This window comes from Gavia stellata, unplaced genomic scaffold (assembly GCF_030936135.1).
Source record: "Gavia stellata isolate bGavSte3 unplaced genomic scaffold, bGavSte3.hap2 HAP2_SCAFFOLD_42, whole genome shotgun sequence".
In the NCBI taxonomy this organism is placed as follows: Eukaryota; Metazoa; Chordata; class Aves; order Gaviiformes; family Gaviidae; genus Gavia; species Gavia stellata.
Window position 1 is genome coordinate 1,382,519 of NW_026776913.1, and position 14,335 is coordinate 1,396,853.

The window sequence follows — 14,335 nt, forward strand, 5'->3', positions numbered from 1 at the left end:
CTGAGGAGGTGAACAACCCTCTGCAAATGTCCTCAGAGTGATCTGGAGCTGAGGGCAGCCCTGACCCACACAGCACCCTCTCAACAGCAGAAGCACCCTGCCATTGCACTGGTCTCTCCTTCCACCCCCAGCTTCTCCCCACAGCGCCGTGGGGAGCTCCCCGGGCAGGCTGAGTGCTGACCCTGGCAGGCGGCAGAGTCCCTGCCCCAGCACCCAGCCCCGGGGGTGCAGGGACCCTGCTCGGAAGGACAGCCCTGGGCACCCCTGGCTGCACACCCACCTTCACACCCTGCAGCCGTCCCTGGCAGAAGGCAGCCCTCATGCCCTGTCCCTCTGATGGTGCAGCAGGGAAGCCCTGCTCTGGGGCACCTCCTTCTCCTCTACACTGGAGAACCTGTGACAGTTCTTCCTGAAAGCTCTCAGAGTTTGTGGGATGTGCCAGCATTAGGACATCTGCCCATGAACTGTACCTAAATCGCCCTGCAGCCAGAGACTTACCGTGTCAAGGGCTGTGAAGATTTCTCCTCCAGTGAGCTCGCCTCTGTCCTCCCACCCCAGACTGCCTTTAAACCCTTCAATGCCTCACTCCTCATCCCTGGGAGAAGGCAGCCGTCATGCCCTGCCACCTCCTCTACACAGGAGTGAGATTCCTGGGGACTATGCCACGTTTATGAGAGCCCTCCACAAACTCCAGCTGCATTGCCCTGCAGCCAGAGACTTACCATGTCAAGGGCTGTGAAGATTTCTCCTACTTTGAGCTCTCAGCATACTCCTCCTCCTGACTGACTTAAACCCTTCGCTGCCTCACTCCTCTCCCCTCGGTGCCTGCAGGCAGTGCCCTCAGCCCTGCTGCGCTCTGCAGAGGAGCTGCTCCTGGGCAGAGCTGTCTCTCGACAGTGCTGCCCGCTTGCCATGAGCTCCCTCTGTCCCAGGAGCCCGGCACAGCTCAGCAGCAGAGGACCATCTCAAGGTGTTTTAATGACCCCTCGGGTGGGTTTGGTGCCGAGTCCATAAACCTCAGACAGGGAGAGGAAGTTGAAGAAACCTCTCAAGAAGTCAGTGTCTGATGCAATCTCCACTGTTTCTTGGAGTGTTAATGGGTCCCACGGAGGGACATTGCTGACAAAGCCTCCCCAGGGGCTGCTTAGAGCAGAAAACTCCGGGCAGTGATGACAGGTAGGCAAAGGCAATGTGAAGGAAGAGATTCTGAGTAACCCTGGATGTGTTACCTAAAGGCAAAGGGCCAAGCTCTGACCCCCAGCCCCTGGGAAGGGAGATCCGGTCCCTCACACATTGCTCAGGGCTCTTCCTGGGGCGGTGTGATGTGGGGATGGGCAATGCCCAGGGCAGGACTACGGTACGATACCTCCCAGGCTCCCAGGTGGGGAAGGGGAGGGAATGAGCCCCGAATGCTGTAAGGACAAGGTGCTTCCTCATGGGTGTCAGTGGCAGAGACAACAGTCACAGCCGAGGAGGGAAAGAGCTGATCTCTCTTGGGGGCTTTTTCGACTTCATCCCTCTCTCGTCTCCACCATTGGCTGTCCTACGGTCTCCCACACCTGCACCTCTTTCTCTGCAGGCTGCAGACATCCACCCTGCTACCCCACCTGGCTCTCACCTGAGCATCTTCCTTTACTGATATCTCTCCATCCTTCCTCGTTGTCCCTTGCAACACAAAGCCTTGGGTTGATCCAGTCTCCCTCTGGGTGACATCTTATACCACAGCACTGCCCTTCGAGTGACATTTCTCTTTCCTCATGTCCAGTCTGGACCTCTCCAGCTGCACTTTGTGCTATAAGTTCTTTCTCATGCCATTTCCCACTACGAACAAAAGCTCCATCATCTGAAACCACCTTTCCAGCAGTCTCAGGCTAATCCTATACTGCTCTGAGCCTCTCTGCCACTGGGCCAAAGCTGCCCAGGTCCCTCAGCCGCCCCACACAGCTCATGTGCACCCAGTCCCGTACTCCATCTTGGCAGACCTGCACTCGACACTCTCTAGTTCCTCCTGACTTCTCCAAATTGGGGAGCCGCCCACTGGGACACACCCATGTGTGTGGAGCCACACCAGTGCTGAGTCAAGGGGGATGATCACTCAAGTTGTCTGGGTGGCCCATACTCCTCCTAACACAGCCCCACGTGCAGCTGCCCTTGTTCATAGGGACCATACGCTACTGGTTGTAGGGCATCCCTCGTAGTGCCCAGGTCCTTCTCCTCAGCTGCTCACGTCCCAGCCTGTCCTGATGTATGGGGTTATTCTCCCCACGCCCCCCACCACTGCAGCTCGGATGCAGAAATGTTGAACCATACAACTGTCACAGAGTTCCTTCTCTTGGGCTTCCCCTCCCTCCACCATCAGGAGCCCCTCATGGCAATCGCTCTCCTGCCTTCGTACCTGGTGATCTTAGGGACAAACCTGCCGATAATTCCCTCATTCTTGCTGAAGGACACCTCCACAGTCCCACGTACTATTTCCCCCGTAACCTCTCCTGTTTGGATGTTTTCATCACCATATCCATCATACCCAAAGCCGTAGGAAACTTGTGCATGGCCAGCAAAGCCATATCCTGCCCAGGCTGCTTAACTCAGTGCTACTTCTGCTCCCTTCTGGGCTGCATCTTCACATATGTCCAGCCTTCAAGTCACCACATTTCCTGAAACAAGGCAGTGGCCCTTCTCAACACAGTGCCAACTCCTTTGATGAGTCCCTTTGTTTTCAGCCTCAGGAACCAGCTGATGAAAGATGCTCTCAAGGCAGGTTTCAAAAGAAGTGGGATAATCTTCAGAAACTGCTTTTCCACCTGAGGAGAGGTGTTGTAAGTGGATTTTGAAAGGGGAGAGGGGTGGGGAGGGCAAACACATGATTATGATGCATCTGCAGAAATGAGACCTCTCTTTCTTAGCAGTGTAAGATCTCCTTAATCGAATATCACACCAGACTCTCTTCTGCAACACGTCATCATAAGATGACCCTGCATAGCAATGCCTTTCAAATGACCTACAAGCACTTTACAAACCCTGGTGAATACCACAGTGGCATTTTCTAAGCGTGCAAACCAAGACAGAGAGCAACAAGCAGAGGACTTCATCCCTCCATGGCAAACCCAATTCTCAACAAGCTTCGCCCTCGTCCGGTTCTCATGCAACTGCGCCTTCCTTCTAAATATGGTTTACCAATTATTTTGGTGGCAGATCTTTGCTGAACCTCTTAGTCTTTAGGAAATGACAGGACATAGGTGGAACACAATGAAGAGAACAATAACAGCTTAATTTTTCCACCAAGTGGAAAATACATCTCCGTTAACGTCCTGGTCAGAACAAAAGCATGCCTGAAATTCAGTCCAGTTGAACTGTTGAGAATGACCTCTCTTCTAATTTGGTCCAGAATCTAGAATATTGGTCAGGAATGTAGTTTGGAGTAACAGTGCACCTGTCTCCAGATCACTCATGTTTGGTGAAATAAATGTCCAGTCCTTGACACAATGCTCCCTGAGCCAATACTTCAGCTAATCCAGCACATTCAGTGGAATTAGCTTGTTCAGACATAGACTTTTATAACTTTAATGTCTAAAAAGATGAGTTCATTCTCTGGCCTCCTTTGATAGCGGGGAAGGATCAGCACTCTAGAGGGTGATATCATCTCCTCCTACAGTGGTCTTCAGGAGAACTGTACTTAGCATCGACTTGGCAGCTTAGTTTTCCCATAGGTAATGCCAAGTGCCCTGAGCCACATACCGGGCAACGTGTGGTCATTTGCAGAAGAGATGGACTCTTGCTCAGCGGGGCCATCCTTTGAAGACATGAGGGTTACAACTGTACCTTAAAGTCTCTCCAAAATTAAAAGGAAACCTCTCCTCTTCTCTAATCCCTGTCACAGTGTTGCCATTTAGTGCCAGTGGCTCTTTGCACAGTGGCAGCTATGAAGTGAGACCACGTGTCTTGGTACAGCCCTGTCCTGCCTGTCTTCTCATTCCAGCTCCTCTTTCCTTAGACACCCTCTCTGTGTCCTTGACACTGCTGAACCCAGATACAGGCAGCGTGGTGGTCAGTGCAGTCAGAGCTGTGGGGCATAAGCTAATGGGCACTCACACACCTCAGTGGACAGGCAGAGGTTGGGGCAGAGTGTATGGGGCCAGGCTGCCAAGACATGTCCCTTATGTTCTCAACTCTCTTAATCTCTCGCTGTCTCTTTCTCCATCTTGCTCGTATCTTAGGGATCCATCTCAATCCCTCAGCTCTCTCACAGTTGTCTCTCAGCCATCTACATGGGATGTGATTTACAGCGAGCAGTGAATCTGAGGCACCCTCCCCATGGAAGCACCTTCAGGACCAAGGCACCCCAGTGTAGGTGGGGTGAATGACTGAGTAAAAGGGCTCCTCCATTCCAGGAGCTCTCTGGGCTGTCTAGGTGACTGCCTCGGCCATCTCCAACTCACGGTAAAGATAGGAAGTTTGAGACAGGGAATCATCAGGGACTTGTGCCAAATTGGGGAGCCACCCACTGGGACACACCCATGTGTGTGGAGCCTTCCCATTTGGACTCACACTTGTATCCTACATCTGCATCAGAGCTGCAGTCCTGAGGATCCCAACCACCATGGGGAGGCAGAAGGCCTTCTCCACCCGCTCCTCTCACCTCATCGTGGTGACTGTTTTCTATGGCACCCTCGTCCTTTTCTACATGACACCAGGACAGCCTCCCTGAGGCAGCTCCATAAAGTCCTCTCCTTTTTCTACACCATCCTCACGCCCCTGGTCAATCCACTCCTCTACAGCCTGTGGAACAGGGAGGATGAGGGGGCTCTTGGAAATGCACTCAGAAAAACTGTGGCCTGCCTCGAGAGATCATACATGTTGTGATCCACCAGGAATAAACAGGTGGTGGATCTCTTCTGATCAAGTGGGGACCACTCGTAAGTGCCTCTTTTGTGTACCAGGTATATCTTTAGAAGTGCAGAATCTTGGGACTGGTTGTGGAATGAGAAGCGGGAGAAGGGAATTTGTGTCTTAAAGAAATATAGGTCTGGTCTTGAAGAGTGTAAAAAACTTGCCTGGCTTTCTTCCTTCTTTAAAGTAAAGCCAGTTGTGATCCTGCAAGTGGGAGCTGTTGAAATGCCGGACCTGCCCAGGAGTGGGAGGAAACTGACTCTAAGCATGCTGTTTTCTCTTCTGTCACCCAGCCAGGCTGAGGCGTGGCATTCCTGCATGTCTGGGATTCCTCAGGGCATCTCCCTATTGGCAGGGCGAAGTGGGCAGCTGAATCAAGCCCTTCCACTGGACATGTCTAAATCCAAGCAGATGAATCCCATCCCTCTTGTTCTCTGGGCTTCCTAGCAGAGGACAACTGTGAAAGCTACTCTGATAGAGTCAGCGCCTCTGAAAAAAAAAGGTAGATCCTTGCGCAGAGGAAAGATGCACAAGTTGGGTCTCAGTTTCCCCATTTTTTAACACAGAAATCATTACTTCCCCCTTCTTTCCTTCTCATATTCTGACTCCCCTCCAACAATGTAATTCCTTGGCGTCCAAACCACTACAATTCACACTGCCTCCGTCTTCACTATGACACTGGGTGTTGTGTGACACAACTGTCCTGGATCTCCAGGCAGGACGGCAAAAGTCTGATACCTGAACCACAACTTTTCCTCTTCCTGGAAATGTGAATGCCACAGGCTCGAGCCAAGAGGCCCAAGAAACAAAACTTCCCAGAGGGTCAGTTCATGAAAACGTCCCCCAGGCTGTGGGACTTGCTCTTGACTGACAGAGAATTTGTGAGTCTGGACAAATTTGTGAGTCTTCACCTATTTTTCCCTCTCTCTTTGCAACTTGGCTCTCAGCATTTCTGTATTGAATCTGCTTTGCCGCTTTGAAAATGTGTCTTTGAGAAACTAGCTCAGGAGATTTTCATTATCTTTTTTTTAGCCCAAATGAATATGCAGCATTGAAGTGGGTTTCCATATATGGAGCAGTTTTGCACAATGTCTGCTGCAAGAGGAGAAATATCTCAGCCTGCATTGGGAAAAGAGTGAAGCTGTGGGGGGTAAATGTGCTGCTTCAGACAATATGTGGTATGCATGCAAGAGAAAATGTTGTGAAGGTGATTGGGCATGAAGGAAATGAAAAACTGCCCATCTAATGGAGCTCTGCAAGAGGAGGATGGAGCCGTACATAACATGGCATGATGCAAGTGGGATCAGCATGGAGAGAAGACTTTTGTAGGGAAGGTGTTGCAATGGAGTACCTTGACGTCACCCAGCTGAAAAAGAGAGATTGGACAGTGCGCTGAAGTGATGGGCAGAAGTGTCCTGGGCTAAAAGACCTTGGCTAAGAGAAGGTTGGAGGGATTTAGGTTGCAGAGGTTTGAGGTAGTCCTTTCAAGATCTAAGCAGGCTGAGCTTTGGAGACAAGTAAAAATAAGGAAGCTCTCAAGGATGTTTTGCCATTTGTTGTACTATCTTTGCTCTCTCTTATCATTTAAAGATACAGTATTGCCCTTAAGTAATCCATGCTCCATATGTTTTTTCTCTGCTTTTTTGAGGAGGGGGAGGTGGAAGAGAAGAATAGTTTCTTTTTTAACCAAAGGCCGCCAAAGGGCAGATCCCAGGTTAGCGAAAAGGTACAAAGGAAGGCAGAATTTTGATGTGGTGTACACTGGCACAAGAGGATTACCTGCATTTCCATTCTCTGAAGCCCTAACTGGGCGGCAGAGAGCCTGGAAGCTCAGAGCTCCCTTCATCTGCCCTGCATTTCAGCATGTAAAATGAAGCTAACTGAGTCATAAAGTTGGTTTTGATTCTCTTCACAGCCTAAAGCACAGCATGGGGCGGGAGACAGGCAGGACACCTAAAGAGGACTCACACTTCTCTGGAAAAAAGCTTAGGTGCTTGAGGGAACCTCAGGAGGCATGGCATACCGATTCCAGGGTTCAACAACCTGGTCAAATGCCTTGTCTCCTTCTCTGTAATGGTGGCATCGATTCGTGGCACTCATGTGCGGACTCTGTACAAGGATCATAGAATCATTGATTCATAGAATGGTTTAGGTTGGAAAAGACCTTTAAGATCATCAAGTCCAACCATAAACTTAACCCTGCTAAGCCCACCACTAAACCATGTCCCTAAGCGCCTCATCCACACATCTTTTAAAAACCTCCAGCTATCGTGACTCAACCACGTCCCATGGCAGCCTGTTCCACTGTCTGACAACCTTTTCAGTGAAGAAATTTTTCCTAATATTCAGTCCAAACTTCCCCTGGCACAACTTGTGGCTGTTTCCTCTTCTCCTATCACTTGTCACTTGGGAGAAGAGACCAGCACCCACCTCTCTACAGGGGGACAATCACTTCCCTAGTCCTGCCGGCCACACTGTTTCTGATACAAGCCAGGATGCAGTTGGCTGTCATAGCAATGTTGGCCAACATATGAAAGTTTCTTTTCCATAGGTATTCAGAGGGATCCTTCTTGTGCTCGGAAGAGGCTGTCCTGCAAGGCCTATCACATTTCCTGAGCTCCTTCCCCCTTCAGAGCTGCTTCCCACGGCACCACCTGGATCAGTCTCCCCATACATCAAAGTGTTCTTCTCTGGAGTCCACCAGCCTGTGCTCTGCTGCTGGCCTTCCTTTGACACCTGGCACCCCACTATTTCCTTGTTTGCCAGTACTGGCTCCAGGTGAGCATCCCCCTTACTGTCCCACCTGGCAGCTCTGTTAGGAACTTGTCCCAGGAGCCTCCAGGCTGCTGGCATCCTGTCGCTTTGCCTGGCCAGGGAATGCCAGGGCACTTACAGTCCCCCACAGGAACCTGCTCCTTAACCTGGAGACTTCCTCGGCTTGCTGAGAGAGGACTTTTGCTGTTTCCTCTCCCTGACCAGGTAGGATATGACTGCCAAGACCATGTCACCCTTACTGACTTCTCTTCTCATCCTCACTCAGAGAAGCTGGCCCAGCCTGTGGCCCATCTCATAGAGGAGCTCCATATATCCTAGCTGCTCCTTCACACAGCGTGCTTCCCCCCAATACTTGTCCTCCCTGTCACCTTCTCCATCAGAGCCTGTATCCCTCCACTGCAGCACCCCAGCTCAGCAAGCTGTGCCACCACTTCTCATTTAATCCCAAACCATCACAGTAGAGTGACAAGTCCTGGGGCTTCAGCTCCTCCTGCCTGTGCTCCAGCTCCTCCTGGCCATGCACCTTTGGGCTGCAGCACCTCAGCCGTGGCACCGGGGTGGAGCGCAGACTTCTCACAGGGAAACCTGATCACTGGTCCTGACCAGAAGACCATTGTGCTTCGAACAGTTAGTGCTGTGCTGCGCTGTGCTGCGTGTACAGCGTGGCCTCCACACCTGTACTGTGCTGCAGAGATCCCTTGGGCACAGGACAACCTCAGCAGCTCCTTGTCACAGTGCAGCCTGCGGGCAGCTCCCACTCGGTACCGGCCATCATGGCACCTGCATGGCCTTGTCTCTGTCTGACAATGCAGCAGGAAGGTCTCATGAGAACATCATTTCTGACTGAACGTGGAGAAGAGGCATAGTCTCGTTTCCTCGTAAGAGAATACAGTAAGAGTTTTTGGCCAAAGTGGGAGACTTTTTTCTCTGGACAGGGTCTGCATGGCATGCTTCGCATGCCTGGGAGTCCCATTCGATGCTGCAACACCTAGGCATCCCACCACCTATCTGGATCAAAGATTAGATATACGATTCTCTCCTTATAACCCATGACCTAACTGCATTTTAAATGGTACCTCACAGAGTCTGAGTACCTTCCTTACTGGGATCATCATGGACCAGGATCTACTGGTGAAGAACTCTCCCAGCACACTTGGATGCAGCCCCTACAGTCCAATGGACTGGTAGGTGTGCGGTTTGCTCAGGTAACCCCTGGCTTCATCCCCATTCACAGCTGGTTGTTCTCCTCCAGAGCCCTGCCTCAAAGCACAAAGGTTTGGGAGACCTTGCTGGTGGAAACTGAGGCAAAGGGGACACAGAGCATCTCAGATCTATCTACACCGACTCTTACTAAACTTTGCAGTTGTTCCACAGTCTCTCTGTCTCTTCCTTAACTCTTCCCGAAGTAGCAACAGCTCATCTAGGTGCCCTTGAATTCTTTTTTGGGTTTCAATTGAGTTTTGGTATGGACAACTGCTGTGCTTGGAGGATGCGGTCCATGAAGACAAGATGTGTGCAGGCACACTGAGAAAAGGATTCTTCTGTTCCTGGACTGTATCATCATGGGAGTGAATAAAGATCCCTGTGTGATGTGCTTTGTGTTCACGCAATGCCTGCAGCTATTGGGCAGAGAAGGGACAGACTTTACCTCTCTGATAACATCTGATAACTGATGCCTCTGAGTGATGGCAACAGCAATGGCACACAGGCACCAAATTGCATTCTCTGCAATGCCGCCTGCGTTGTCTTCTCACGCACCCACCCTGAATGGGAATTCCTTTCCTGTTGGTCCTGTGATTTTCTTGCCAGTCCTGGCATCTCATGTAGCTCTGTGGGCCTGGATTTGAACCTTACATTGAGCAGCTGCCTTGAATTCTGTACCACAATGTGGGGATGAACACGAGACAGCTGCCAATACAGTCAGTGAAGGTCTAGTGAATCCAACACCTGGAGGAGAGGAAGAAAGAGATGGAGCTCTCCCTGTGGCATACGACTCCATTCCATCCTATGAATGTCTCTATAGGCTGACCTGAACATAACGAGTAGGGACAGGTTCAGTTGCCCTTAATTTGGGCAGCAGCTGTCCTTTCAGTTGGCCAAAGGAAATTCCCAAGAGCCTCCAAGAAGACGCCCCAGATGTTGGCCTGTCTCTACATCAGCCTGCACGTATCTTCAATCTGTCTCTATTAGCGGCACATATCTTTGACCACCTCTGGCACCTCAGGTGTCACCAGACAACTGCATCTGAACAGCTCACTCCTGGCCTCCAGCTCCATTAATTACCATGGGAGCTGAGAGCAGGAGCTCACATGCAGGTGCCTATTGTGTGTCCACCTGAAGGGGGGCAGGAGGAATCCCACCTGCTGTGGGTCTGTGGTGTGCATGGGAGGGAGCTGAGTGCCCTTCCAGCCCCAGCACTCCAAACCCAGGATGAGATGCCTTGTCGGGCTCAGCTGCATCCCTTCCCTCAGCAGGGGTAAAGGAGATCCCTGCCTGTCCCTGTCTGGCTGTCCTGTCTAAAGATGGGCCAAGAAAAGTTGATACTTGGGCGTGACTCTGTCTCTCAGCAGGGAAATGACAGTGCTGGGAAGAAGTGTCTCTCCCCAGCTGCGGGAGGGAACCTCAGTGATTGCTCCAGCCTGTTTCACAGCAGGTTCCCCTGGAGCCCCAGGGACCCCTGGGGGGAGCCCCGAGGGGCAGAGAAAGTGCCGCCGTGGGCTGCTCCTCTGCTGCTGAGCTGGGCCGGGCTCCTGGGATGGAGGGAGCTCATGGCAAGCGGGCATCACTGCCGAGAGACAGCTCTGCCCAGGAGCAGCTCCTCTGCAGAGCGCAGCAGGGCTGAGGGCACTGCCTGCAGGCACCGAGGGGAGAGGATCAAGGCAGAGAGAGGTTAAAGGCAGTCTGGGGTGGGAGGACAGAGGCGAGCTCACTGGAGGAGAAATCTTCACAGCCCTTGACACGGTAAGTCTCTGGGTGTGGGGCGATTTAGGTACAGTTCACGGACAGATCTCCTAATGATGGTACATCCCACAAACTCTGAGAGCTTTCAGGAAGAACTGCCACAGGTGCTCCAGTGTAGAGGAGGAGGAGGTGCTCCAGAGCAGGGCTTCCCTGTTGCACCATCAGAGGGACAGGGCATGAGGGCTGCCTTCTGCCAGGGACGGCTGCAGGGTGTGAAGGTGGGTGTGCAGCCAGGGGTGCCCAGGGCTGTCCTTCCGAGCAGGGTCCCTGCACCCCCGGGGCTGGGTGCTGGGGCAGGGACTCTGCCGCCTGCCAGGGTCAGCACTCAGCCTGCCCGGGGAGCTCCCCACGGCGCTGTGGGGAGAAGCTGGGGGTGGAAGGAGAGACCAGTGCAATGGCAGGGTGCTTCTGCTGTTGAGAGGGTGCTGTGTGGGTCAGGGCTGCTCACAGCTCCACATCACTGCAGGATCTTCCCAGGAGACTTTTCAGGAAGCACAGCAAGGCAGGGGCTGCCTGAAAGGAAAGGATCCTGGTCTTTCACTCTTCCCTTCTGGATTGTCTGGGTGGGCAATGGCACATAGAAATTAATCTCTCATTTCAGGAGGAGGCACTGAAATTCCAAGTCTGTTCCTCTTAGAGGTGAATAAAGCGGGGAGTATTGGAAATCACCATGCCGTGGTCACAGACAGCATCAGTGTCACTTTTCCAGCCTCGCCAGGGCTGGTCTGATGTTCCCCTCAGAGCCTGCACACCCAGAGATGCCCCTGGGCAGTGTCCTGCTGCAGGGAGGGCTCTGCAGGGCAGAGCTGAGCAGGCAGCGGGTGGGATGGGCTCTGTGAGCACTGCCAGGGAGGAGACACAGGGGACAGAGAACCAGCTCCTGGCAGGGACAGCTGCAGGCAGCAGAGACAGGGACGGGGTTGGGAGGACACTGCAAACAAGCACAGGGGGAGGGTGCGCTCAGGCAGCTCTCTTTCTGTGTTTCCCTGCAGATGTCTGCTGGGCACTGTCTGCGGGGCAATGAGCTGACTCTCTCTGTAGAACCTCCCATCGGAGGGACCCCCGAGTCTCTGCTTTGCCTGTCCTGCAGGGCTTGCAAGCTGCCCCCCAGAAAGGCGCAGCTCTGCTGTGGGATCCTCGGGAGTGCGGAGCCTTTCCTTGGGGGTCGGCACTCTCCTCGCAGAGTCAGTTGCTTCTCTCTGGGAGGGGTCGAGTCCTGCCCTCTCCATCACACCTCCACCTCTGGGCTGGGCTGGAGAAGAGTTTTCAGAGCTGCCCTTTGAAACAGGACTCCTCTGGTCTCATCAGAGTCCAGGTTTAGGGTTTTTTTAAAAGAGTAATTTGTGTGTGAAGGCATCTTCAAGGCAGCAAAATGAAAACACAGGGAAGATGGGAAAAGGACTGATAAACACTGCAGCTCTGTGAGAAAACACAGACAAAATTATTAAAAAGACATGCTAAGACTCTCTTCCGCAGCCCACGTCCTTCCCAGTCATGAGTGCAGATATTGAATTTTTCCATGAAAGGTGGATTACATCTGACATGCCCTGTGAACATTAGAGCTGTCACAAACCAGCTCCCATGTACCCACTGCAGCAGAGCAAAGCTGACTCCTCAGCAGCAGAAGGGCAGAGCTCCTGCTCCTCACAGCACACTCAGCCAGCACAAACTAGAGAAAGGAAATGCATTCCAACTGCGGGGGGATTTCTATGAAAAATTGAGTGGATTTTCTTCGAGAAATCTGTCCTAAATTTTTTCCTGTCTTTTCCTTCTTTGGACAGAACTTAAGACCAGGAAACAGCCAATGTCCAACAGCAGCTCCATCACCCAGTTCCTCCTCCTGGCCTTCACAGACACGCGGGAGCTGCAGCTCTTGCACTTCTGCCTCTTCCTGGGCATCTACCTGGCTGCCCTCCTGGGCAATGGCCTCATCATCACCGCCATAGCCTGCGACCACCACCTCCACACCCCCATGTACTTCTTCCTCCTCAACCTCTCCCTCCTCGACCTGGGCTCCCTCTCCACCACTGTCCCCAAAGCCATGGCCAATTCCCTCTGGGACACCACGGCCATCTCCTACTCAGGATGTGCTGCCCAAGTATTCCTGCTTGTATTTTTTATGTCAGCAGATTTTTATCTTCTGACCATCATGGCCTACGACCGTTACGTTGCCATCTGCAAACCCCTGCACTACGGGACCCTCCTGGGCAGCATAGCTTGTGTGAAAATGGCAGCAGCTGCCTGGGGCAGTCTTTTTTTCTATGCTGTGCTGCACACAACCAATACATTTTCATTACCATTCTGCCAAGGCAATGCTGTGGACCAGTTCTTCTGTGAAATCCCACAGATCCTCAAGCTCTCCTGCTCAGACGCCTACCTCAGGGAGGTTGGGTTTATTGTGGTTAGTGCTTGCTTTGCTTTTGGGTGTTTTGTTTTCATTGTGCTGTCCTACGTGCAGATCTTGAGGGCTGTGCTGAGGATCCCCTCTGAGCAGGGACGGCACAAAGCCTTTTCCACGTGCCTCCCTCACCTGGCCGTGGTCTCCCTTTTTATCAGCACTGCCGTGTTTGCCTACCTGAAGCCCCCCTCCATCTCTTCTCCATCCCTGGACCTGGTGGTGGCAGTTCTGTACTCGGTGGTGCCTCCAGCAGTGAACCCCCTCATCTACAGCATGAGGAACCAGGAGCTCAAGGATGCCCTAAGGAAACTGATGACTGGTTGCTTTTCAGAAGCAGCAATGAACTGCCCATCTTCTTCTGCATATCACTTGTCACATAACTCATTACATGCCCAGACTCTCTTTGGTAGGTTGTTTGGTTTGGTTTCTTTGGTTTTTAGCTTTTCTTGGTTGTATTAATGCTGTCCACAAAAAGGAAGTCATTCTTCATCCTATTTCTATTTCAGTATCTGCCTGTCCTGTGTCACCCAGAGACTTTGTATAAATTGGGAGCTGTTTGTTTAAACAAAATAAAGGACCCTGCTCTGGGTGGTTTGTCTGAGATACTTTCTCTGAGATCTTCTCTGGAGCCATGGGGCAGGACTGTGTGCTGAGGTGAAGGGGGCAGTAGGCACCCGGAGCTGGGTCTGCCTCCCAGCATGACCAGCATGACCCTGCGGACTCACCCCATGGCCCTGGGCTCCACAGCCTGCTTGATCTTCAGAGCAACGCCGCCAGCTCAGAGGCTGTGGGGAGCCTGTGGAGAGGGAGCAGGGGTGGCTGGCCAGTGCAAGGAGAAGAGCAGGGCACTGTGTGTATGCAGGGGAGACATGGAAAGAGAAACCCTTTGCTGAGGGTGGCAGCTGGGGGCAGGCTTCCCTGTCCCAGGGGCAAAAGGCCCTTCCTGAGCATCCCCTGGGCCAATTCTCTCATGCCGTCCTGGGGAGCAAGTTTGGCACCTGGGGCTGCAAGCTGCCTGCAGCGGAGATCTCCTCAGCGTGCCGGCTGGATGGACATTCTCACTGGCCTCCATTTCCTGCTGTGGGACCAGTCCCACCAGGGCTGCTCTGCTGGGCTTGGCTGGGGAGAGGGCAGGGAGGTGGCAAGATTCAGAGAGGGGCTGGGATGGCTGGGATGGCAAGTGCCCCGGAGAGGAGAACTCCAGTGAGCAGCTCAAGTGTGTGAGTGGGCAGGGTGGGGGCACACAGCAGGGTCCTCGCACAGCCGGGCTCCTGCGAGAGACATGGAGGACCAGCAGAGCAGGGTCTGGCCTGT

The 14,335-nt window shown here is 52.7% G+C and overlaps 1 protein-coding gene across 1 annotated transcript; it reads left to right on the top strand.

The window, feature by feature from the left end:
- Positions 1-12,427: 12,427 nt before the first annotated feature.
- LOC132321456 (olfactory receptor 14C36-like) lies at positions 12,428-13,291 on the top strand (the record flags this gene model as incomplete). The annotated part of the gene is made up of 1 exon (XM_059834951.1): positions 12,428-13,291. A coding segment is annotated over exon 1 (864 nt), but the record flags the coding sequence as incomplete, so codon positions are not given.
- Positions 13,292-14,335: the final 1,044 nt, after the last annotated feature.